At 33.2% G+C, this 26605-nt stretch overlaps 2 protein-coding genes across 2 annotated transcripts in view; one reads left to right on the forward strand and one right to left on the reverse strand.

Annotated features, from left to right (window-relative positions):
* LOC136026093 (FGGY carbohydrate kinase domain-containing protein-like) overlaps nt 1–26605 on the reverse strand; it is a 461793-nt gene that overhangs the window by 395232 nt on the left and 39956 nt on the right. The gene's annotated exons all lie outside the window — the stretch shown is intronic.
* The window catches only part of LOC136026050 (monocarboxylate transporter 14-like), a 62080-nt gene that overhangs the window by 23522 nt on the left and 11953 nt on the right, over nt 1–26605 (forward strand). The window contains exons 5-11 of the mRNA XM_065702233.1: nt 5787–5930; nt 11094–11299; nt 12156–12359; nt 13108–13253; nt 15290–15557; nt 19621–19685; nt 22334–22527. Of these exons, the coding sequence (XP_065558305.1) occupies nt 5787–5930; nt 11094–11299; nt 12156–12359; nt 13108–13253; nt 15290–15557; nt 19621–19685; nt 22334–22527 (1227 nt within the window). The remainder of the gene's footprint in view (nt 1–5786; nt 5931–11093; nt 11300–12155; nt 12360–13107; nt 13254–15289; nt 15558–19620; nt 19686–22333; nt 22528–26605) is intronic.

Raw genomic sequence — 26605 nt, forward strand, 5'->3', positions numbered from 1 at the left:
TGATTTCTGATTGATTTACTCTTTAAATGTTTCTTAATCAGGCTCGTACATAATAAAAAATTATTTTAGGGGGGATACGGATCCGAAAATAAAAATGGGTGAATCACATAGAAACAATTCAAAATTATAAGGAAAGTTAAAAAATAATGTTTAGTAAGGAGGGTGAGGAAGTTACTTGCTTTTGTTACTCGCTTAATCGCTCAGTATTTTCTTCATTTATGCTCTGACAGTACTTTTTCTATGTGTTCTAAGACCTTAAAGGCTATACATGACGTTTAATAAAAGACAAAGATAAAAAAAGGAAATACAAGAGACTAAGGATGATTTTCAGCCAGTTGGAAACAAGAATTGAAAAGAAAAAACGAAATGGGGAAAGAAAAGTCAAGGATCTCCGCCAAGCCCTTTTCAGTGCTCAAACGCACACAGAAAAAACTAGCCTTTTGAAGTGAATCCTAACATAGTCTATCGTTTTGCTTCGTTTTTTTTCAGCTGGCTGAAAAAAAAAACGAAGCAAAACGTGTCTGATTTTTTTTTAAATACATTCTAAAACCTCGCTGGCTATAAATGACGTTTGATAAGAAACGACGAAAATGCACAAAATAATTAAGAGAGCGAAGAGAACCAGGATGATTTTGAGCCAGTTGAAAAAAACAATCTAAAAGACAGAAACAAATTTTTCGGCAAGGATTTCCGCAAAGCTCTACTCGGAGCTGAAACACACACACATACAGACACATACAAAAAATGGCCTTTTCAAGTGAAACCTAAAAAAAAAAAAATCTTCCCTGTTTTTTCGCTTCTATTTTTAGCTGGCTGAAAATTACCCTGGTTCTCTTGATTTTCTTCATTATCTTTCATGTTTTGTTCGTCTTCCATCAAACGGTTTTTTTGTTAATTTTTATTAATTCGTTATTTTTTTTTTATTAATTTGTTACAATTGTTGCTTACTGCTACGACAATTGTAATCAGTCAAATTATACAAAACTTGCTGCAAATTCAGGATATACTGATTTTTATTTTATTTGTTCTAAATATATATTCATCCCATATAGTTGACGATTACGCTGCCCGTAGACAAATATGCCCGTAGCAGAATATGCGTAACTCTATTAATATTTTCTAATTAATCAGCTAAATATCAAGCAGGTTTTTAATTTATTAATTCAGAAACAGTTTTTTGATGAAAATAAAGAGCGTGGTCTTTACAATGGATTTTTGAGAAACTGTTCCAAACAAACTAAGTCTTGATATTTCCCTAAATCTTAGAATTCTGAAAAACTCTCGCTTGTCAGTTTTTTTTTAAACGTATTTTTAAACTTTTGATTACTTTGGGCCTTGGTTCGCTCTTTACTAGGTTGCCGCCATTGCTGCAACCATGATATTCAAATGCTTGCGGAATGACTGGATAAGATTATAGTTGAGCCCAGCTTTTGTATGTTTCTGTTCTGCTGGGGAAATTCACTAAAGAGCCCCTTGTCTTTGAGACGGTCAGTCGACGCTGAGGATTGCAAAAGGATTTTAAGGTAGGCATGGTTGGCGTCAATCAGGTGTGATTCAGGCTTAAGTAGGTTATGTCTGATGATTGTTTGTTGTTGAAAGGTGATTTTATAAACCAAGTGATTGATGGGTTTTCTAGTGATGTCTGCAGGCTATGGTTAAACGTCAAAGCATATATGCAAACGAGAGGGGTTAGTGGAGAATTCCCATTTTCTTACACTGTTCATAAGAACCCAGCCCTAGGAAAATTGCAAAATATTGACTTTCAGATATGATTCCCTTGTTTTGATATCTTTTCTGGCTATTATTTTGTTTTCCCTGAAGCCATTTCTTTTTACCTGAAAAATGTTTTAGATAAATCATTAAAGATGTATAGCTATTTATAAACTGACATATTTTAAATATGTATATATTTTTCCTGGAATTGGGAGTATTTTCTTCTTATAGGGATTTCATTTGAATAAATAGAGAAAAGTTCTAAAAGAGCTTCTAAAGTTTCCAAGGAAACTTTTAGTATTCTATTCGAAGTATGCTACAGTCCCTAGGAAATTTGTCGAAACACCCTTCTTCGTCTTTGTTTTTCACTTTTATAAAAAAAAAAAAAAAAAAAAAAAAAAAAAAAAAAAAAAAAAAAAAAAAAAAAAAAAAAAAAAAAAAGTTAATGAGTTTAGGGATATAAAATTTTGGTTATTTTATCCTCTGGTAGTGTCGTTGCTGCCTGGAAGCAGTTGCAGCTTTTTAATTGATTGCCCACGTTTTTTTTTTTATTGTGGAAATAGTTAGTTTATTTATAGGCTTAAGTTTTGAAAACATTTTCGTAGATTCAATCAATATGAAGACTCTTTTTATCTTTGTATTGTACAAAGTCTGAATTTTTTTTTTTTTGGTAATTTTCAACGTATCTTTTGCCATTTACGGTTTGAATTGGCAGTTATATTCTTAATTATTTCATTAATTTATTGACTAATCTTAGTAAGTTAATTTTCAATTAATTCTTAATTAACTAATTCTAAGTTTCATGTTGTTTATTCTTTCATTATATTGGGGGAATCTATTTACAGTCTATAGGGAGATATAAAGAATTGACAAATTTAAGGGAATAAGTTTTTGGGGAAAGTTCTATCGATAGAAATAATGCGAAAGAAGGATTTGGGAATCTAACTAAATCCGGGGAAATTACTGAAATTAGGGCTGAACCTTAGAGCTTTTTTCTAAAGGTTTAAGAGTGAGAATAAGTAAAGTTAAAGAGGAGATTTTGGGTAACTAGAATATAAATCAAGTGATTAGATTCACTTAACCCAGGTAGTATTGTTAATAAAGACACTGGGTAGAGTGAAGATGTTTAAAGTAGAATAGCCAAAGCCCTTTGTTTTTGTTTTTTTCACAGTTGATAAAAGTTTGTAACATTTTGAGGATAAATATGTGAACCAAGATTAGAATATCAGGGGCAAATATGGAATTCCAATAGTTCCAAGTCCAAATAATTCCAAGTCCCAAAAAATTATAAGTAGAAAAAATTTAAAATAATTCTCGGAAGAAGAAATTCATCCACCAAGATATTCTCGGAAACCGTAGATGGTTGGCCGACAAGGACAAGCTTTGGCAATTTGTCATCCCACACCCAGAGAACATTTCCTTGCAAAATCAACCCCTCTCTCATTATAGCCCTAGAAAGCGGGATTGAACTACATTTTTCGTATTACTATTAGAAATACGGTTAGTCAGACCGGTGTTCAAAGAATTCCGTAAATAATCTCTCTGGAAAACATCTAACAAATCCTCCTCCATCTTTCGGAGCGCTCAGAAAGTAGTTGCCAACAAAAAGTCAATTTTTTCACAGTTGATAAAAGTTTGTAACATTTTGAGGATAAATATGTGAACCAAGATTAGAATATCGGAAGCCACAGTGATGACAGGGGGCAAATATGGAATTTTAGATTTTTTTTATATTGGGGGAAACCTTTTGTAGTTTATAGAGAAATAAAAATAATTTACAAGTTTAAGGGAAGATTTTTTGGGGGAAAGTTATATTGATAGAAATAAAGCGAAAGAAGGATTTTGGGGAATTTTCTGAAGTTGGAAATATTATTAGGATTAGGGCTGAACCTTAGATGCCTTTTCTTGAAGATAGGAGAATGGGAATAAGTAAAGTTGAAGAGGTTGTGCAGGGTAACGAGAAGATGGATCAAGTGAATAGCTTCATTTACTTAGGTAGTATTATTAGTAAAGACACTGGGTAGAATGAAGATGTTTAAATTAGAATAGCCAAGGCCTTTTGTTGTTTTTTTTTTTTTACATTTGAAAAAGGTTGGGAAGATTTTGAGAATAAATGTGTGTACCAAGATTATAATACTGGACGCAATAATGATGACATAAACATATGTTTCTGACGTGTCAAGCAAATATGTTTCTGAAGTGTTGGCGCTCCGAAAGATGGAGGAGGATTTGTTACATGTTTTCCAGAGAGATTATTTAAGGAATTCTTAGAACACCGGTCTGACTAACCGTATTTCTAATAGTAAATTGTACGAAAAATGTAGTCCAATCCCGCTTTCCTGGGCTATAATGAGAGAGGGGTTGATTTTGCAAGGAAATGTTCTCTGGGTGTGGGATGACAAATTGCCAAAGCTTGTCCTTGTCGGTCAACCATCTACGGCTACACTAAAAGCAGGTCGTCCCCGAATGGGATGGCAGGATGTCAGAAGGAAAGATTTAAGGAAAATCGAACTTCTTGGGAGGGTGTAAATAGAGGCTTTGAATAGATTGGGATAGAGAAGAAGCATGAGTAGCTCTGTTCGTCTTAGGAGGCTTGGTGCTGCAGTGAGTTGTTAATAGTAGTAGTGATTATATGATGATTGCATGAGAGGCTTTGAATAGATTGGGATGGAGAAGACGCTTGAGTAGCTATGTTCGTCTCAGGAGGCTTGGTGCTGCAGTGAGTTGTTAGTAGTAGTAGTGATTGCATGAGAGGCTTTGAATAGATCGGGATGGAGAAGAAGCATGAGTAGCTGTGTTCGTCTCAGGAGGCTTGGTGCTGCAGTGAGTTGTTAGTAGTAGTAGTGATTGTATGATAATTGCATAAGAGGCTTTGAATAGATCGGGATGGAGAAGAAGCATGAGTAGCTGTGTTCGTCTCAGGAGGCTTGGTGCTGCAGTGAGTTGTTAGTAGTAGTAGTGATTGTATGATAATTGCATGAGAGGCTTTGAATAGATCGGGATGGAGAAGAAGCATGAGTAGCTGTGTTCGTCTCAGGAGGCTTGGTGCTGCAGTGAGTTGTTAGTGGTAGTAGTGGTTATATGATGATTGCATTTACGTTTATAATAACGTTGATTAAAGATTTGCGTTGATTTATGATGATCGATATTGATTACTTTCACCTGTCGGCCTCCTTTTTGTTCTTCATGTTGTGGCCCTTGTTTATTTGTGTCTATCACTTTTTTCTTCTTTCTTTAGGCTTAAAATTTAAGCTGTCAACGGCTTTAAACTGTTTAGTAAAATCTCACGAAACCTGGTTAGTAGGCTATATTGTTGATTCAAGGCCAAGGGTCTCTTTAACCGTTATTGAATTCTGACTTTTATTGTTTTTTTGTCAGCTTCGATTAACGCATCTTTTCTTCTTCATTTCTGCATTGCTATTGTGATAAATACTTTTTCTTTTATTTATGTTTCTTTTTCCAGTTTTACTAGTTTTCGTGTTTTTCTTGTTGTTTATTATTTCTTGTTGTTAATTAGTTATTGCTTAGGACTTTTGAACAAAAATCCATCTTAGGCATTACATTTTTGTGTTTTTTTTTCCCTTAAATTGATGTATACGCTCAAAAATAAAATATTGGGGAAAAGAATATAAAAGAAGGGAAAGATTTTGTATTTTGTTGAGGAACGTGAAGAATCGGTAGATTTGAGGAAGGGATTTTTTGAAGAGGAAGTCTTATTGATGAATCCAATTAGACAAGAATAATGAGAAAGCAGGATTTTGTTGAAATTCTACAAGCTGGTGAAATTCCTGAGATTAGTCCTATTTCTACTTACCTTCTAGTATAAATTGTGTTTTCAGTATTTACATTATTAATTTTGTTTTTATTATTGTGTTTATTACTATTAGTTGTATTATATTATATTTAATAATATTATAATTATTTATTGTCATTATTATTATTATGCTCGTATTATTTATTCATGTCTATTGCTATTAATAACCTTCACAATTACAAATTTTACTTAATTTAGTTTACAATAGTTAAATGCTCAATGATGTGAAATTGAGGTTTTCTTTTTGTTTTCTTTTAAGGTCCGTTCGTTGGTGCACTGTCGGACGTTATTGGTTGTAGGCTGACTTTGATAATTGGAGCTATTATTGGATGTTTATCATTTGTTTTGGCGTCCCAGGCAACAAACATCTATGTACTCTTTTTAACCTATGGTGTTATGGGAGGTAAGTAAGCTGTGTGATAACTTCTAGCAAGTTTGAAAAGAATCGAATTTAATCTAAAATCAAACCTTTCGTGTATAGGAAAGATTTTATTATTATCAAATTATTATATTTTTATTAAATTATTAAATTTTAGAAGGTGGCAATAAAAAATTACAGAATACTTTTTTTTTTAACCTACAGTACAATGGGAGTTAAGTTAGCTGTTAGTCAATTTCTAGCATGTTCAAAGAAAAGGTGAATTTAAAATTAAAAAAGCTTTCATTTATAGGACGGAAAAACTATTCTTAATATTTCTAAAGGGTAAAAAAGAAAAACAGAATTATTTGTCTTATTTTTCATGGTAAGAAGGATGAACTAAGTAAAAGTAAATTAAGGCCATTTGATATCTTAAAAATTATTTTGCGAGTTTCAGCGTCGAACGACTGTCTGTTAGACAAACGGCCCTTTAGCAAATTTTCTGAGCACCAGAGGGAATTCCCAAAACAGTTTGGTAAAGATTGATAAGGGATATTGAATGTCACAACAGTTCGAAATGCTAACGACAGGCTAGTTTAAAGTAAAGAAAACGTATAATCTCTTACTCATTGTTAAAAAGTGTTGTCTATTCAATGTACATACAGCATAAATAGTATGTCAGGTTTTCTGGCAAGGTTTTCAGTTAAGGTGGGGTGCGCAACAGGAAACTCCCAAAACTGTTAATCTAAAGATACTTCCTTTGAGTGGATTTTTCACTTTTTCCAAACAGGTATGGTAGAATATTTTTAGGAACTGCGCTTTCCTGAATTTGGAGAAGAAAATTCTACTCCTGTCAATTGAGAAACCAAAATTCGAACTTTGTAATAATTTCCAACCAGCTACGAAAAAAAGAAACACAAGCAGAGTACTAGGAAAAAGAAACAAAAAACTTCAATCTGCATAAATATGACAACTATTAGCGGCAAAACAATCGGATTAGCGGGTGGGAACAACCCTGCGAAATAAAAACCATTATCAGCTAAAACAGTATTTAATCTTTCGATGGACACAGAAATATCCGTAGCACCGTATTTACTAACAGAGGTGTGAAATCGAGGCAAATAAAGTAGGTATTTCAGATACCGAAAATGCATCACTTGAATTGATTTTAATTGCTTTTTCTCGGGCAGAGGGTACCAGACATAAAACGGAGTGATCACAGAAAGTACTTTAAGGACGAGCAAGCGCTCGACGTGAGTAACGACCACGAGTAGTGACGATTTTCCCATGTCCTATTTGAATGCTTTGTTTCATGTCGACAAGAGCCTCTTCACGTAGCCAAGAAGGCCTACTGTAAATATGGACCCCAAGCCCATTAATACATTAGCATATTGGAATGAAGAAGATCCACATGGCAGTGCTAAAACTGTAGATGGCGATTTTACATTAACTGCTAGGTAACCACATTTATCAACATTCAGACTTAATCATATGCGTTCTACTAATCAACAAGAGATTGTCTGGGCAAGCAATATAGTATATATCAGTGTAGCCCAGAAAACAGGTAGATTCGATATTAGTCAACATATGATTAATGCACATCTTGAATAAATATGGGGATAAAACTTCACATTGGCGAACGCCTGACCTAACAGGGATATTTCAAAACTTACATAATGATGAAAGTTCACATTATTAAGAAAATTACATGATTAGAAACTTAGAGAATGATGTTTGGTTTATTAGATCTTACTATCACTGGCACAAAACTGATGGAAGTAAATAAATTTTGTTTGATTGGAGTCAAGAGTTTTTCTGGAATGCAGGCGTCGGCTTTTAGTTTTCTGTCGTTTATTCGGATCTCTTATCCAAACTCTACAAGTTGTGGCATATCACCCTATCATTTCTAATCAGTTTGGCACAGACCCAAAAAAATGTTGCGATGGACGAGAGAGCGTAATTCTTTAAGGCATCGCATCGTTTTAGCCTCCTTTTGTATATTACATATTTCGTTATATCTTTTCTTATTCTCTGTGTTTTCCTTTTTTCTAATTCTTAGAATTCTATCATTTTGTTTTTAAATCTTTGCATTCAAAAGAACATGAGGTGGATTCAAACTGCTAAATTTTCTAAGGGCTATCCAGATTTTATTATAATTTTGGTGTGTAAGATTTTAAAGTTTAATTATCAACTTTGTAGCGTTTTATTTTTCATTTTTACTATTCCTCTTAGTTGGGATTTTCTAATAATAAGAAAAAAATATTTTCTTCCTTCGTATGTCCATAAATTGATTGCGAAAGAGAGAGGGAAAATATCTCCAAATCTACGCTCTGGTAGAAGGGGAGGTCACCCCTCCCCTAAGATCAGCCCAAAGGACTCCCCAGGAAAAAACCTTAGCATACATAGTTGGAAATATTGTTAACTCCCAAGCAGTCAATTACCACGATCCTACACAGCAGTTAACGTATGCCAACCGAATATGCAACAGAATCTTCAGTTTGTTTCCGATACTCATAGGCAGGGCTTCCACTTTTAGGGAGATTACCCTATTTTAGGGAGAAATCACTTCTTTTAGGGACACTTATTTTAAATATAGGGACAAAGGAAAATCTGGAGTGAAGTAAGGATTTTCATGTAAATCTGGGGTAAAGTAAGGACTTTCAGTGAAAGTTTGATTTTTTCAAAAAAAAAATTGAAAAATTCATCATTGTAATATTTCTTAGTGAGAAAGATCTAAAACTTCATGTTCAACTATTGGACATGGTTAAGTGTAGTGATGGATCAGATGAGCGTCTGACTAACTGCATCAAACAAGTCATTGAGACGAAACTCAATTCCCTGGCAAAATATTGTTGAATTTTATGCAGATACTACTATAGTCATGCTTGGAGCTAATAGATCTGCTTCAACGCTAACGAAAGCCATGGTGCTTCATATCTTGAATCTGAAATGCTCGTGCCATCTTATTCACTTATGTTCATCCTATGCATGCTTGTCACTTCCCAAGACACTAGAAGACTTGGAATGAAATATATATGCCCACTTTTCCAGGAGTCCTTCCTGGCGAGATAAGTATGCAGAATTTAACAAGTTCCTTGAATGCAAAGAACTCCCAATTCTTGCCCCAGGACAGACCCCCAGACCCCTTGGTTGTCCCTTCAGGTCTGCACAAAGAGGCTTATTGAGCACCGGGTTGCTCTTACTCATTATTTCATAAAAACCACGTTTGACGACCCAACTATAACCAATGACCTTAACTAGTCAACATTACAAAGCAAGTTGACAAAGTTGAATTTATGGACAACTCTCTTGGTCTCTCCAATAATTTCAACTACAGTTTTCCAATCTGAGCTTCCACTTCTTCATTCCCTAAAGGTAAGTGTCAGCAAACTTGTGAATAATGTTGCGTCTAACCTGCATGGAACTAAACTATATTTGCAGTCTTGGTTTCTTTACCGAACTGAATCCTTACCTTTCAAATAAGTACCTGCCTTTAAACAAGACATATGTGAAAATAGCTGTAACCGATTCAATGTAAGAACTCGTAGATGATCAAGAGCCAAGTATTAATATTGATCTCTTTTACCAGTCTTGTTGAAACTATTATATAGTCCTAATCAAGCACATTCAAGACCGTTTCAAGTTTGAAGACGAAATTTTAGACATTTTGGGATTGATTGAACCAAGGAATGCAAGAAATTTGAAGCTAAAATCTCTAAGGCCACTATTTGTGAGATTTCTTGTTGTAACAGAAAAGTGTTGCGTCCAAAAAACGGACGGAGAATGGAGATCTCAGGCAATGACCGATGTCACTGAGCTTCATTTGGGAGATGCTCAAGTTGAAGACCTGTCATTTGAGCAGTACTGGATGAAGATGCTTAGTCTGAAGACTCGCAGTGGTGAAATCAACTACCCAGAATTGTGGAAGTGCATATCACTGATATTTTCGTTACCCTTTAGTAATGTACCTGCTGAGTGTTCGTTTAGTCGCCTGAAATTAATCCAAACAGACATCCGAAATAGTTTCGGGAACGTCACACTAGTCTCACTTATTCGAGTCAGCTACTGGTTGGAAAACGAAGGTAAAACTCCATCAACCGTCAGCATACCGAAAGCTGTTGTTGGCTTCAAGACGAAAGCAAACACTACGTGCGATGAAGTGCTGAAGATGACACTTACTTGAACTTTTTTTATTGGTTCTCGATAGTATAAAAGATTTTATGTATATCATTATCTGAAGTAAAAAATAACACTTTGATTCTACGTTACGTTTTAAGATTGTATGGAAATCTAAGGCAAAATAACTCTTTTTTCTAGGGAGAAAAATAGGGAGAAATCAGATCTAAAGGCAAGGAATTTTAGGTAAAATTGATATAAAAATAGGGAAAATTCAAACCGAAAAGTGGAAGCCCTGCTCATAGGGGAATTTTTATTATATATTATTTTTTTTATTATTATTTGTTGTATGTCTGAAGCCACGCCAAAATTTCTTATTTTGCAAGTTGCATATAACCTGGTTTCATAAAGAAGACGATTTTAAATTTCCTTACAGGATATCCTGTTCTTGTCTCATAGCTGTGGGATCAAGTTGAAATATACTTTAAAGGTTTTTGAAGGGGTTAAGGAAACTTAGAATTTTGTGCTTGGGGAAAGGGGGCAACATGTTTTTGAATCCGGTCCTCAGTGTTGGCAACGATTTATTCTAAAACAATTGCCTTAAACGTTCTCTTCCAATTTTGTACAATTACCGTGTAATCACCTTGATAGATTTATGTTTCTATTGTAGGGATAAAAAGATAAAGATAAGGTAACAGGCTATAAAAAAAGAACCGTATGATTTCAAATTTTTTAGTTTGAATTTGATATATTTAAAAAATAAATATACTTGTAGACTAATTTTAACTAGTTCAATAATATTGTCTCAAACTATAGATTTTTTCAGAGAAGAGATAAAAATTTATTGATTTTTTTTTTGAAGATGAATGATTTCAAAATTTGTATATACAGATTTTATATTTTGGAAACAAAAAAATTTAAATCAACAAAAAAGACGTTTTCCTATGGCCATGGGACGCAAATAATAATAACAATAAAAAAAAAAAAAAAATGCCTCCTTAAATTTTGATCGTTCACTCTACGCCCGTCGTAAGGAGATAAGCTAGACTCATTATTTTTTGGATCTGTTTTATGTATATTTTCTCTTTTCAGGAATTGGACTTGGCTTGATTTACTTGCCTGCCCTGATGCTAGTCAATTTTTATTTTGAGAAAAAACGTGCCATGGCCACTGGCATTGCCGTATGTGGCTCAGGCTTTGGAACTTTTTTGTGTGCCCCTTTTGCCGCTTGGCTCCAAGATTCTTATGGCTGGCGTGGAGCTCATTTGATTATCGGTGGCCTTGTACTCAATTGTTGCGTAAGTATGGAAGTAATAGTACTGAACAAATACTTAAAACACTATATCGAGACTACTGCCGTAATAAAGACGACCACTCGTGCGACAGCTTTGCCTCGAAATTGCCAGTCGGTTTTCGAATGGCCTGACGTGGTTCTCTTGCTTTGTAAAGAGCTATTTTGTGAATTTCGCGTCCATAAGTATTTTTTTAGCATTAAGTTGAATTTTGAGTGACTTATTGAGCGTGAACGAAACGAAATCAGTAAGACCAAATTTGCTTAATATCAGATTTCAGAAGTATTCAACAGAAAGCTGCAACATACAGAATTTGCTACAGCACATTCACCCTATGCAATCTTACTCATGCAATTGAAATGAAGTTTATTTGTCAAAATGCTATCATTTGACGCTGAAATTCGTTTTATTGGTGGTTAACAATAAGCGAGTGGGTATCTCGCTCGGAAGTTACGACGGGGTACCCCATGTAGGTTAATGAAGACAATGTCCCCGAGGGGATTCTAAAAAGAAAATTGAGTATTCGTAAACACACTAGTGTTAGCACCAAATACAAATCGGTAATTTTCGTTAACGTTAATTTTCAGGCATATTTTGGAGAATCCAATTTTCTTTCGGGGAAATTTGGGGAAACACCATTAAATTCATAGAAAGCAGTGGTACAACGCTACACAATGGCGATTGTAGATTTTAATTCGTATCACACCCATTTTAAAGTGCTAAAGACTTTTCTTTTTACTATCCTTCCATTTTACCTCACTTCTTTAAATTACTTAACTTTCTATTTATTTGCCTTCTATATTGTTTTTTTTTTCTATTTACTCGTCGTTGAAATTACTATATTTATATTATTTTATTTTAGGTATTCGGAGCTCTGATGCGCCCTTTACAGCTGTATCATGAGTCGAAGGACCAAACTGATTACGAGGGGAAGAGGGAACAAGAGGTTGACTCTTTGGCAGGATCTCACAGTGCAGTTTATAGACCTGAATTTAGTTATGATAGAAGAAGAAAAGGACCCTTAAACACCGACCCTGGTGTCCATTCGAACTTGAACCTAGAACAAGTAGGATTCGTATATGAGTTTAATATTTATAAGAGTTCAAGTCTCACTAATTACATGATTTCTGCCCTTGTGTCCTGCAAAACCTTAATTTTCACCAGAAACCCCGCACAATTCTATTGAACAAAAACTGATGAACAGGTTAATCTGAAGGATAATTATTTAGCCTCTCAGTCTTAGAGAATATATTGACGCGCGGTTGTATATTCCTCCGTCAAGATTTCTTTAAGATTTCTGTATTTTTCAAGAATATAATTGTATTATATTATGATTTACCAGTACAGAACAAGCAGGCCATTTAATTGTAATAAATTAATAAGTTACAGTAAACAATTGAGTAAAGTTAGAATGAAAATTCATTGCAGATTCTGTTCTTGAGAATTGTTCGGTATTGGTTGATGAGCTTGATCTCGGAAAGCTTTTCCACGTTTATTTTAGAAAAGACTTTGTCTGCTTTGGCTTTTGTTAGATTGGCTTCTGAAAATGGTAATTAGCGAAAGAGGTGAGATAGCAAAGAAGTAGTGGAAAAACCCACGAAAAAACTTTAGTATTTTGTTAAAATTTATTTTGACAACCTTACTCTCTCTCTCTCTTTCTCTCTCTCTCTCTCTCTCTCTTTCTCATTAATGTCTTTCTGCCTTTCCCACTCTCCTCTTTACTATCTTTGATAAGGCTTTAGTTTTAGTTCTAAATCTGTCTAGTTCTGAATTATTGCTCCAATTTTTGATAACCATTTTGATCATCATTTTAGGTTGGAGATAGAGGAAGTAGCTATGCGTTGCAACCGATTATAGAAGAAACTAATTATTTGACTGTTACCTCTCAATCGCAGCTAAAAGATGTTGTTCTTGAAGTACAAAAGTCAAATGATGATGAAGAGGATGGTGCAACTGCCAGGTTTATGACATCCCTTTTAAAAATTTACTAAAAAAGTTAGCTAAAGTGTTATAACTGTGCAAAGAACTTTATCCACCAAATTGCCAAATATTTATTTAGAGATCATTGTGAAATGTCCAGACAAAATGGGGTAGGGGTAGTGTTTCGGGTGTGAAGAGGTTTGAGTGGGGTAGGATATGTTCCGCCTAGATTTTCTGACCACTTTGATTTAGAAAAATACCCCTTTGAGCGGTATTTTCATTGAAATGCCTTTTTTGGGTATTTTTTTTTGGAGATATTCAGAAAATGACACATTAGCCCACCTAGATTCTGAAAAAAAAAAACTTTGGCTCCCCTCTAAGCTTTTCGAATTTAATTGAATTTATTTATAACCCGTTATAATACACATGAAAAACGGAGTATAATGTGAATAAAAGAAAAGAGGAAAAAGAAAATGACCTAAAAAACTATACAAAATCTTTGCAACACTTCACCTTACTTAAAAACAATTAAAACATACAAAAGCAAAACATTCATTGAATCAAAATAGCCCTCCATGGGTGCCGACCAATTCTACTATTATAAGCTACTATTATATTATTGACGCCTCTTATTGTCACTGTTTGCTCCCCCCCCCTGAATCTAGAAATCACATTGTTTGGTGGGGGGTAATTACATTAAAAATTCATTTTTGGGCATTTTCTTGTCAAAAAAATGATAGGTTTGCCCCCCCCCCTATTGATTTTAGAGAATTACATTTGCCCCGTCTCCTTTGTAAATTATCGTGCATAGATGCAGCTAGTTGTTGCTGTTTACTCTTTAGTTCTGCAATAGGTAGTAGAAATTGAAAAACAATGAAAATTTTCAAAATAATTCACATCTCCTGGAGGATTTGATTATTTTTGAGCTCCAGGTCCACTTTTCTTTAGTAGTGAATATGAACCAAAATTATGGGTTTTTCTCATAATTTTTCTCATAATTGTTTTTCTCATTAATGTCAGCTTCTAGCAGAGAATTATACTTTTAACAGAAAATTGGTTTTGGGACTTAAAAATTTCAAAGCTGAGAAAAGGAAACTGATAAAAAGGATGTAAGGCCTGCTAATGACGTGCAAAAATTATGCTTATTATAAGCAGAGAGTTGCTAAAGAAAGTATGTATGTATGCACTCTATAAATAGCTAAACAATTCAAGACTCACATGAAATTTTTTCAAGATATACTAGAAGCTTGAGAAAATTTTAAAGTATAGGAATTCTAAAAAAAAAAATGAGAAATTCTACTTGGAATGACCTCATTCAAGGTCCTGAGACCCAAGTATCACCGAAGCGAAGCGAGTGTCATTCATGTGTGCAGACGACCAGAGCTGCCGACTACAATGAGTACAGTCAGTGAAAGGGCGCTGCAAAATATTCTCAGATATATATCAATTTAAGACTAAAAGAAAAAAAATTCCGGCTTGTAAGGGGTCATGCGACCCCTTTAATTATTTCATAGATTTTAATATAGGGACGAGTTGTTCTTTTTTGGCGATTCATCTAAACTAATCTTGGTTCTTTTTAGGGGGGTGGGGGTGGGGGTATTTGGCGCCTCTTAAAAAATCAGCATAAAAGAAACTTTGCGGAAATTACGATGAGTACTGATGCTATCAGACCAGATTTTGCTACCTTCTGACTTTCTAATAAAGAAAATTTATTGAATAACGTTATACTTAAAATACAATTAAAGATAAAATCGAAAAAGCATACATTCATAATTAAAGCAGACTAATGAAGCAGAAGAAAGCAGATTTTCATTTAGAAAAACTTTCTGTCTCCTCGGGAAAGAGAAGAGTTTAATGGTTGGGAGAAAACCCCGCACTTTTTTTTTATCTTTATTATTATAGTATTTTTTTTTCTTATTGTTTTTTTTTCTTACTTTTTATTATAGTATTTGAAAAGCATTTATGTTCCTGTAATTTAACTGTATTTTATTATAATATTCTATTATAATTTATAATATATTTTTTTTCCTTTCATTGTATTTGATGTATTATTTATTTACTAAAATATTATTCTAGTGAAACAAAAGTTGTTAATGAACCTGATTCATTGAAAAAAGATCCAATTGGGAATGGAATTGAAATTGTGAAGAAAAACAGCGAAAATAAAGTCACCACAAATGGCACTCAGCCGCCCAATGGACTACCCAGAAATATGACCCAGCCAGTTGTGGCTATCCAAAGGGATTCCATTAGAAAGAACGATTCAATGCCCATAATTGAGAATAAATTCCTTGCTCCAGCAAGGTCCATCTCCCGTGCCAGTTTTTCAAGGACTCGTCAACAGGTAAGCGAAATTAAATATAAAGGTATTTACATTTTTAAATACCCGCTGTCCAACGGTTACCCGTTATTTTTCTAAACGGGCACCTGTTATTCAGTATATTCCATGGTAGTACAATTTCTCCTTTTCTCATTTATTCCTTTAGTATATTCTTTTACAGCCCTAATAATGTGCTTGTCTTCTTTCGCAGCCTTGTGGTAGCGTTAGCAGACAATATGAGGCTTGACTGAATGAGGATTTGTAGCGTCTCTAACTTTCATAAAGTTTGTACGATTTTTTTTTTTTTTTTTTTTTTTTTTTTTTTTTTTTTTTTTTTTTTTTTTTTTTTTTTTTTTTTTTTTTTTTTTTTTTTTTTTTTTTAGATTTAACAGAGTTTGGAGAATAAATGATCACATGCTTAGGAAACTTATTAATAGGAACTTATTACACAAGTGGAAACTTGTCTATTATATTCACTTACATTCTAAAGGACGTGACAAATGCAAACAAAGACCTCGGTTTTCTAGGAAATGGATACCCAGACGTTGAGAGAAATTTACTTAATTTACAGCTCTGTAATCTAACACGGAAGCAGGTTAAGCAATGACAACCTTTCAACACAAAGTATAATAATCATAGTTTAAGCAATGTCGATAAATAAAATATATTTACATTTTTATATATCCGTTCAAATACCCGTTATTTGTATTAACAGGTACCCCTTATTCACTAAATTCCATTAAAAGGCATGATTCACTGCTAAGAAAATTGAACTCTATTGTTATGTTCAAATACCCGTTAAGTAACGGGTATCTTAACTGGTACACGTTATTATCTTAAAGGATACCCGTTATTATCTTAACGGGCACCCTTTTTTCACTAAATTCTTGTAGGAAGAACGAAATTTGAAATAAATATCTTTATCACCTATAATTGAAAAAAAATCCTCGAAATTAATTGAAAAATCCTCAAATTCAATAATTGAAAAATCCTCAAAAAATAATTGAAAAAAAATATACATTTTTATAATTGAATATATAAAAATATAATTATTCAATTATTATTGCATAATTGAAAAAAGCTCCAAGAAGATAGTTCTGGCAGCTTCTAAAGGACTTGTCAACAGGTAAGCGAAAACGAGTATCAAGATTTTCGAATATCCGTTAAGCAATGGGTAAATGATTCGACGATTAAATGATGATTCGACTATTTCTACATTGTACAATCAGGGTCGGTTAACAATTTATTTTAATTTGAAATGCTTTATTAAGTTTTTTGGAAACCTATTATGAAGCTTGCCCAAAGCAATGTATGAAAAAAGCCATATAGAAGCAATACTCTCCGCTGTTTTGATTGTGTGTTTAACTCTAGAATTTAATACTAGAAACTACAACTCCTTTTGACTTGCATCTCTAGAAGAGATCTAATTCCTCTCTAGAATAGCTCTAGCATAATATGCGAAAAAAAAATTCCAAGACCGAAAAAATTCTAATTGGCAATCCACTACCGAACAAGAGGATTAAGGGTTTTTTTTGGCAGATGTATGAATCGTCCAGGGCTGCTAATTGTTGTAAATTAGTATTTTGTTTCCTTTTGTCGTAGCTTCTTGGGACTATTTAGCTTCATTGAACGTACGACAATTGATAGGATGAAATGTAAAAATATATGCTTTTCTGTCTTAGAAAATTTACTAAAAAGAGTAAAATACCAGCAAAAAATAATTAAAAAGAAAACACTGTCTCTAAATTTGTTAGAAAGTGAAAAAAATTTCATTTCCTGTCCCCCAGAAAAACTAAAATTTGTGAAGATATTGAATAGTCATGTCATATTTTGTAACTAACCAAGGACTGCACTGTCTATCGTGATCACTATGTGCTTTCATGTTTAGTTTTAAGTTTTACTTTATCCAGGTTATAAAATTTTTAACTTTGTAATTTTTATAATCTTTTACTTCATCCAGGTTATACTTTATATATTTTTTGCATATGTTTTTACTCTACTTTATATTTCTTTACTTTATATATTTTTTTGCTTTACGTATTTTACCTTATAATCTTTATATTTTTCACTTTATCCAGGTTATAAAAGACCTGGTAAATAATTTCCTAGCAAGTAAAAATAAGTAGATATAAATTTGAAATTATCAACCAGATTAAAATAATGAAAGCTTTGAGACCCATGGTTAATGGGACCCAAGACAGAAAGTTTCTGTTAGAAGTAAAGCTGGCATAAAAATGCTTTTTTGAAAATTATTCTAAAGATTGTATAAAAATGATTCTTTTTACTTGATGATCATGTCTATCGTCCATCCTAGGGCAGAATTAAGGTAGATAGGCTTATGTTAACAGTAATTCAAGTGGTTTATTAGTTCTTTTAGACATTTGAAGGCGATTGGAGATCTAAAAACTGTTCAAAAAATGTATGACCAACCAGGTCCACAAGGACATACAGGTAACATTTAAGGTAGAATCCACAGGTTCTACTCTCAGGGCAACTGAAAATCTCAGTTGCCCTGAGAGTATTGTGGTTCTGCCATAGGGTGGACGTTAGTTCTACTTCAGCTCTGCTCTTGGATGGATTATAGACTATCTATCAATAAGTGAAATGACATCGTTTTTATACAATTCTGAAAAAGCGCTTATGCCAGCTTTGCCTCTCACTCAGACTATCTGTTTTGTTATTAATCCAATTAGCCATCACTCAAGTTTTTCATCACAATTCACCAAGGTGATTGTAATTCAAAATCAAAATTTTTTGTTTATCAGCTCAACTTCTTTTCTGATTTCAACACTTGAAACTTTATATATAGTTTGATCTTAATATAAGTATTAGAAATTTCAGAAGAATTCACAATTAATATCCATATTGATAATCATGTGTTATGATGTGAACAGGTAATCTGAATGCACGCTTTTGTCTAGGTCTAGTATAGTTTCCTCTTAATGAGGTTTCTAAATGTGGTCAGGTTTCCCTGTGGCCGAGGACAAAAATTCTCAATGTTGATAACTAAAAAAAAAAACAATGGACCGAATCGTATTGTACAATATATTTATAAGGATTGATTGTGCAGTATATGAATAAGACGTGACTAAAAATGGGGACATTATTTTGGTTCTGGATTTCCGTGGAAGTCCCAAACTGGTTGTTACAGTAAGAAAGATTTGCGCTGACTGGATAAGCATAGATGCTTATCAGGCTGTCATGTCACCCTCTAGGCGGTCTGTCTGAAAAGCAGCTGTTAAATCTTGACTGGATGCAACCGTCGGTGCATCTCTATAAACGTTTTTTTTTTTTTTTGTCTGCTTTTACTATCGACCGTAATCTGTTGTCACCCAGGGTTTTTAGCTCATGAACTGGCACTTGGAAGTTTGAACTTTTAAGACTGTTTAACTTTAAATTTTACATAAATCCTCCAGTCGTCACCACCGAGGGTCTCTGGTTTGCTACTGGCCTCGAAAATTTGGACTTCCAATTTTTTTCAAACAATGCAGTGTATCTTCAACATTGAAATTAAAGTATTTTATCTCTGAAATTTTTTATCAGCACTCATCCCTTCGCTTCCCTAGCCACGCCAAGCCTTAGATTTGGCCAATGCTTTTGGCTAACCTCATTACACGAGTGTTGGCCAGATATGACCTGAGCGATTCCGAGCAACTTCGGGTGATCATCGACACCTAGAGTTTATTGTGTGACCAGCATGTCGAAATTGGAACGATTAAATGAGCTTTAAAGTTTTTATAAACTGTTAGATTGTTGCACAGTCCACCTATAGCTTAAGCTGTTTTTTCGTATAGAATCTTTCATGCATTAAAATCCAATTATATTTTTAACATCCGTTTTACAATCAAAGATTTATGGATGGGGAATTTCACGGTAGCAAAAATGAAGCTCCGAAAAGAGTGGGGTGGAGGAGGAGTCTACGCTGTTGTTGTGACATCGGGTGTCTGTGTGTTGCAAAAAGGTGTTTGTATTGTGAGCATATTACCTTGTCAATTCTTTTTATTTATTTCTTTAATATAATCAACTAATTAACTTTAATTAATTTATGAAATTTATTTAATTGTTTATTTATACGTTTTGTTTTTAGAGCATTGGCGATAATCACAGTGAATACAGTTTTATGTTCACTGCAAGAGCAACACCCAGTATTGCGTAAGTCTGTATTTTATTAAGAGTATTTTGCTAATTAGGAGAGTTAAAGTTTTATTAAGAGAGAAAATTTAGAGAATTTGTTATGAAGAAAGAGAAAGTAACAGCTAGTAGACGAAATATGTTTCTATTGAAATGAACTACATTGGAGAGACAGTACGAAAAAATTATCCAGCATTGGAGATCGAAATGATCCGAATTTTATCTTATTTAATTTCTTTCTTCTTTTTTTTGACACAGCTGATATACAACAAAACTTAAGGATTCTTAAATAGAATAAACATCTATGAATATTGTCTACATTCTATTGGTTGGTAAAAAAAAAATCAATATTTTCCTTCTTTTTTTATTAAAAAAAAAAAATTACCATAAAGAACTAGGACATGTCGCTAGCCATGCCAGTGGCCCTTTTAATCGCAGTTCAGGCGCAAAAAAACTATTTAAATATGGCAAAAGTTAGTAAAATTGTAAAAAAAGGAAGGACTTCAGTAAGACAAACGTTCTTTCTCAAAAAACTTACCACATCCTCCTAGACAATTCCTGAAGGCCTTATGACCGTGTACATTTCAGTCACTTGTTATGGGGATTTTCTTACTAACTTCACTTTCACCTCAGTTACTGGTATTTAAGTTTTTTTTTTTTTTTTTTTTTTTTTTTTTTTTTTTTTTTTTTTTTTTTTTTTTTTTTTTTTTTTTTGTCTTATATAAGTAAAAAATTAGTAAAGATAAGTAAAAATAAAGAAAATAATTGCGCATGTGCCATTTCGCTTCTTTTCCTTGAGAAACAAAAATATTTCAAAGTGACAGAACGAGTGAAATTATAAAAAAGGACACTTCGAAAAAAAAGTTTTTTTTTAACTTTGCCCATTTCCCTTCCAGGAAATCCCTGATATCCTATATCCATGGTAACAAAGTTGTACAATAAAGAACTAGGGTGTGACGCTGGTCATGCCAATGCCCAATTTAAGGATAATTCTGGTGCAAAAAAAGAAGATTTTTTTTTTTAAATACTTTGAGGCGGGCAAATATTCTTTGGATTTCTTTTCCTTAATGAAAAAAGGTTCTTATGTTGTTAAGCATAGGGAGATGTTGTTGATCCTAAGCAAAACAACAAGAACTACCTTATTTAAGGTCAAAACCATTTTATTTTGTCTAGATATTGCATTTTATTGTAGTTTTTTTTTTTCAATGATGTTGCAAGATTAGTCTAAAAATTATCTAACAAGAAACATTCGTGTCTTAAAAGTCTCTTGTGTTTCTCTTCGGGTTTTCTGAAGGAAATTCCTTTTGGTTTGAATAGAGCTTTAAGCTAAGGTCTAACAGAAGACGATAAATTTTAGGGACCGTAAATAACCAAATAACGTCATTATGTGAATTAGGTTTGGTATGGTTATGAACCCAAAATTCTCTGGTCTTCCTTGAAACTTTACCTATCAAACAAGCCTGTATTTTACCAACCTGAAATTGGTTACCAATTTCTAAGGCTGTATCCGGGGGGTTACGCCCCCCACCCCTCCTAGATTTTTGTCCAGGTCGTAAAAACTAAACTAAGATCCACATAAAACATTTCAATGCGCTTTTTGGTTTTTTGTAGACCTAGACCCGCGTTCAGCTACGTTCAATAATAACTTTCAGCTACGCAAAATTGCTTCCGTTTTTCTAAGGATAGAGTCTTACAGACGAATCAGATGAGGGCTCCACAAGCTCAAGTATCTCATCACTATTTCGATATATACTCGATACATACTGCTTCCGTAACTCAATTTATTTTAAATTTGAAAATTCATAACTCATAGGCTATATTGAAAAAACATCATAGTCACTTTTTAGGGCTATAATGAGAGAAAGGGTGAGACGGATAGGACACGTTCTGCGGACGAAGGATGATAGATTGCCCAAGGTCATCCTTATTAGGCAACCGTCTATGGCTGAACGAAAAGTTTGTCGCTCCCGAAATAGGTGGGAGGATGCACAGCTTAGATGCCAATATATAGTCATGAAAACTCCTATCTTGCCCATGAGAAGCTTTTGGTACAGAGCTCTGAACTTGGCGCCTCCTCTAAGCCCGCGCTCAGACCCGTAGATCGTACTACAACACCAAAGGCGAAAACATAATTTTGTTTTGTTGCATTAATTTTGCATACGGGGTGAATAGTTTTGTTGAATACGTGCCAGTTTCCTGTCTTCAGCCGCTAGCATCGTTACCGCGCACTGTGTCCCAAAAATAAATCCAGTTTTCATAACGTATTGTTATCTAAGCTGTGGGAGGATGTAAGAAAAGATTTAAGGAAAATGGTAACTTCCTGGAAGGGTTAAAGAGGGGGGGCCTTGAAAAGTTTTGGATGGAGGAGGAGCATGAGTAGCTGTGATGGCCTTAGGTGGATTGCTGCCGTAGTAAGTTGTTAGTAGTAGTATAACGCATAGCTCAACATAGGCATTTTTCTTTCTTTTTTCGTTTTTTTTTGCATTGCTAGAACTGTCATTATCCTTCTTCAGATTCGCAATGTGGAAGACTCTACAAAGATGTTTTCTGCATACACATATGTCTGCTACATATATTGAGGAACTTGTATTGAGCCTTAGGTTCGATTGTAGTTTATCCTCTATCAAAAATGTCTCTTAAAAATATTTTGTTGATTCTTTTTTTTCTAGATCATCTGCGTCTTTAAGGAGTTTCACGCGTCCTTTGACCCGAAAAGATATATTTTATTCTGGTTCAATCAAAAACATCCCTGAATTTAATCAGTCACAAAATTTATCCCAATTCCGTCAAAGTATGATGTCAATTCCTCGCTCAACAAGGAGATTCACTGAGGTTATCGAAGAAGAGGCAATTGAGGAAGAACGTAAGCTATGGTTTTCTGAATTTTATTGTTTGGAGCAAGAGTGTATCTAGGAATTTTTGCAGAGGGGGGAGGGATTTACAAAAAACACTATTCAGAACGTATTAAAAATTTTATATGTATTTTTGTTACTTTTTCACGTGTCACACATAAATTTCGGGTGAGGGGGATGGTGGTGTTCAAACCTGATAAACTCCCCCCCCCCTGGATACGACTTTGGTCAGGGGTCCTACCTTTATTTAAAAAAGGATGTCATTCATAAATAAGCCTCTAATTTGCTGAAATGGTTAAGTTTATGAAACAGGCAGTTTGGAAAAGTGACAATAGTACATGATACACTGTCCAATCCTTGCTAATTCTAGTTTTGTTAATTATTATGTTAATTCGTTAATAAATATTTTGTTTTCTTAATTCGTTTTGTTAATTCGAGAATAGTTTTGTTAATGAACGTTTTGTTAATTCGAGAATAAATATTCTGGTTTTGCTAATTAACCAATAAGACAAGAATAATAAACTAATTAGTAAAATAAAAATAAATAGCAAAATAAAAGATAAATAAGATAATAAAAATAAATGAAATAATAGTAACCATTAAAATAAGAAGGAAAGAGAATAATAAATTTCTGCTTTTTAATTAGTAGTATTAAGACTGCAAATATTTTGGCGCTTCTTCCAACGGAAGCCTTTATCAACAAAAAAAAAAAAGAAAAAAGAACAAAACAAACTAATCGAAATTAAACAAAATAAGAATTGAGGAATAGGAAACACAAAAAAAAACAAAATAGCAGAAAAACTCACATCTTAAAACTTGTGCTCCCTCTACAATTTGTTACATATCTACAGGAGTAATTTGCTTCAAAAGGTCAAGATACTTGTATAAATGATTCTATCAGTTTCAGGTCTATTCTATTACAACGCCAGAATAATCATATTTCTTATACTTTTTTTAATGTTCTAAACTTACTTAAAAATTAGGAAATTTTTATAGCTATTTTCGACCAATTCTCGAAATGCTGTTCTTTCTAAAATTACTAATTTCGGAAATGTAATTTGGTAGAAGAATAAAGCCAAATCTTGCTATCGACAAAAGCAGAATTTTCATTTTAGGACTAAACATTAAAATTGAAGGATTGATGAATAAAAATCATCGTAAGAAATTCCACATGATAAAATAACCTACCAATAACAAAGACAAGGAATGCGAAATTTTACGGACAAATTTGGTTCAAATTCTTTATTTTAAAGGTTAAACCGAAGAGTTTTTTTTTATTATTATGTTAATGACAGATTAATTAGAAATTTGTCGGCTTGACAATTCAGCCGAAAATTAATTAAGAATTAAGTTAAGCTACAGTAATTTAATTATAGTAAAATAAATAAAATTTAATTTTGAAATTAAATATTCACTAGTGAATTGAACTCTCTCCATATGTTTGAACTCTAGGTTTCGGCCTTTCTCTGATTCTTATCTTATTCTATGGTTTCAACAGGTCTATCACGTATTACATTGTGGGTAAAATTATATACGATAAAATAATTTGTCTTTGTACCTTTGTCCTAGCTTTGCACCTTGTTCTTTTAAACTAATTAGGACATTACTACGGTCTCTAAGCTGTTACTAAGTGATCTAAGATCTTGTACGTAACCAAAAGGAGGTATAATTTTACCTCCCCATCAAAGTCACCCTTTTCCTCATGGGTTATGATGCAACCCTGTTCCAACCTTGTTTTACTGCTGTCTGTTCTGAGGAGCATCTGTCAAACTCCTTATCTACTAATACCGAGATTTTGTTAGCGTTAATTTAAGGCAATCAGATTTTTAATTATATTTTCTGATTGGCTGGAAAGTTGTATAAAAATTTGTGATTGGGTCAAATTGGCGCTTGCCAATGCTCGATACATATTCATTTATTATGGTTTCCATTAAGTCCACCAATTGCTGTAACTAGCTCATCTGTCAGTATTATAAAAATGGGGAAATTGGCGTGTCCTGGGCCCAGAATTGATTCTTAAACAAACAGCTTCAGAGACCCACAGAGAAGTGAATTCGTGCAGAAGTTGCTGTTTATTATTAATGGACGAATAAATAACTGCCTGGAGTATGCTCTTAACAATATAAACTATTCATAATGCGGCTTATTAAAAATTAATAATTTAGGCCGAGACAGGTCCGGTCAAAGTGATAAATATGAGTAAAAGTAATAAATTCAGTTTCTTAAGGTTTTACAATTTCATCCATTTGAATAGTGGAGTCCATAGTTAAATTTTTTCCTTATTTTTTATTGCACTTTAAGCCAATTTCCCAAAGGTTTATAATTATGTCACGTTATTTATGATTGTTGATTTTTACTTATTTTAATTTAAATCCATAATGAATTGTTTTTACTTATTTTAGTGAATTATTTTTTTTCGGGTCTAACTGCTATCCTGTTATTTTTGACCTTAGAATCATAATTGTCCTGTCTCTGAGTTGTCTCAGAACCTGATTACGAAAGATTTCGATGATTTTTTCTATTGTAGGGGATATACCTAATCAACTTATCAATTATTTTTTTCGTGTCTAACTTTTATCCTATTATTTTTAACCTTAGAATCATGATTGTCCTGTCTCTGAGTTGTCTCAGAACCTGATTACGAAAGATTTCAATGATTTTTTTCTACTGTAGGGGATATACCTAATCAACTTATCAATTATTTTTTTCGTGTCTAACTGCTATACTATTATTTTTAACCTTAGAATCATGATTGCCCTGTCTCTGAGTGATCTGAGAACCTGATTAGGAAAGATTTCAACGATTTTTTTTCTACTGTAGGGGATATACCTAATCAACTTATCAATTATTTTTTTCGTGTCTAACTGCTATAGTATTATTTTTAACATTAGAATCATGATTGCCCTGTCTCTGAGTTGTCTCAGAACCTGATTAGGAAAGATTTCAATGATTTTTTTTTTATTGTAGGGGATATACCTAATCGATTTATCAATTATTTTTTTCGTGTCTAACTGCTATCCTATTATTTTTTACCTTAAAATCATGATTGTTCTGTTTCTGAGTTGTCTCAGAACCTGATTAGGAAAGATTTCAATGATTTTTTTTTTCTATTGTAGGGGATATACCTAATCGATTTATCAATTTTTTTTTTCGTGTCAACTGCTATAGTATTATTTTTAACCTTAGAATCATGATTGCCCTGTCTCTGAGTTGCCTCAGAACCTGATTACGAAAGATTTCAATGATTTTTTTTCTATTGTAGGGGATATAACTAATCGACTTAACATTTATTTTTTTCGTGTCTAACTGCTATCCTATTATTTTTTACCTTAAAATTATGATTGTCCTGTTTCTGAGTTGTCTCAGAACCTGATTACGAAAGATTCCAATGATTTTTTTTCTATTGTAGGGGATATACCTAATCGACTTATCAATTATTTTTTTCGTGTCTAACTGCTATCCTATTATTTTTTACCTTAAGATCATGATTGTCCTGTCTCTGAGTTGTGTCAGAACCTGATTACGAAAGATTTCAATGATTTTTTTTTCTATTGTAGGGGATATACCTAATCGATTTATCAATTATTTTTTTCGTGTCTAACTGCTATCCTATTATTTTTTAACCTTAAAATCATGATTGTCCTGTCTCTGAGTTGTCTCAGAACCTGATTACGAAAGATTTCAATGATTTTTTTTTCTATTGTAGGGGATATACCTATTCGATTTATCAATTATTTTTTTCGTGTCTAACTGCTATAGTATTATTTTTAACCTTAGAATCATGATTGCCCTGTCTCTGAGTTGCCTCAGAACCTGATTACGAAAGATTTCAATGATTTTTTTTCTATTTTAGGGGATATAACTAATCGACTTAACAATTATTTTTTTCGTGTCTAACTGCTATCCTATTATTTTTTACCTTAAAATTATGATTGTCCTGTTTCTGAGTTGTCTCAGAACCTGATTACGAAAGATTCCAATGATTTTTTTTTCTATTGTAGGGGATATACCTAATCGACTTATCAATTATTTTTTTCGTGTCTAACTGCTATCCTATTATTTTTTACCTTAAAATCATGATTGTCCTGT

This window comes from Artemia franciscana, chromosome 1 (genome assembly GCF_032884065.1).
Source record: "Artemia franciscana chromosome 1, ASM3288406v1, whole genome shotgun sequence".
Lineage (NCBI taxonomy): Eukaryota > Metazoa > Arthropoda > Branchiopoda > Anostraca > Artemiidae > Artemia > Artemia franciscana.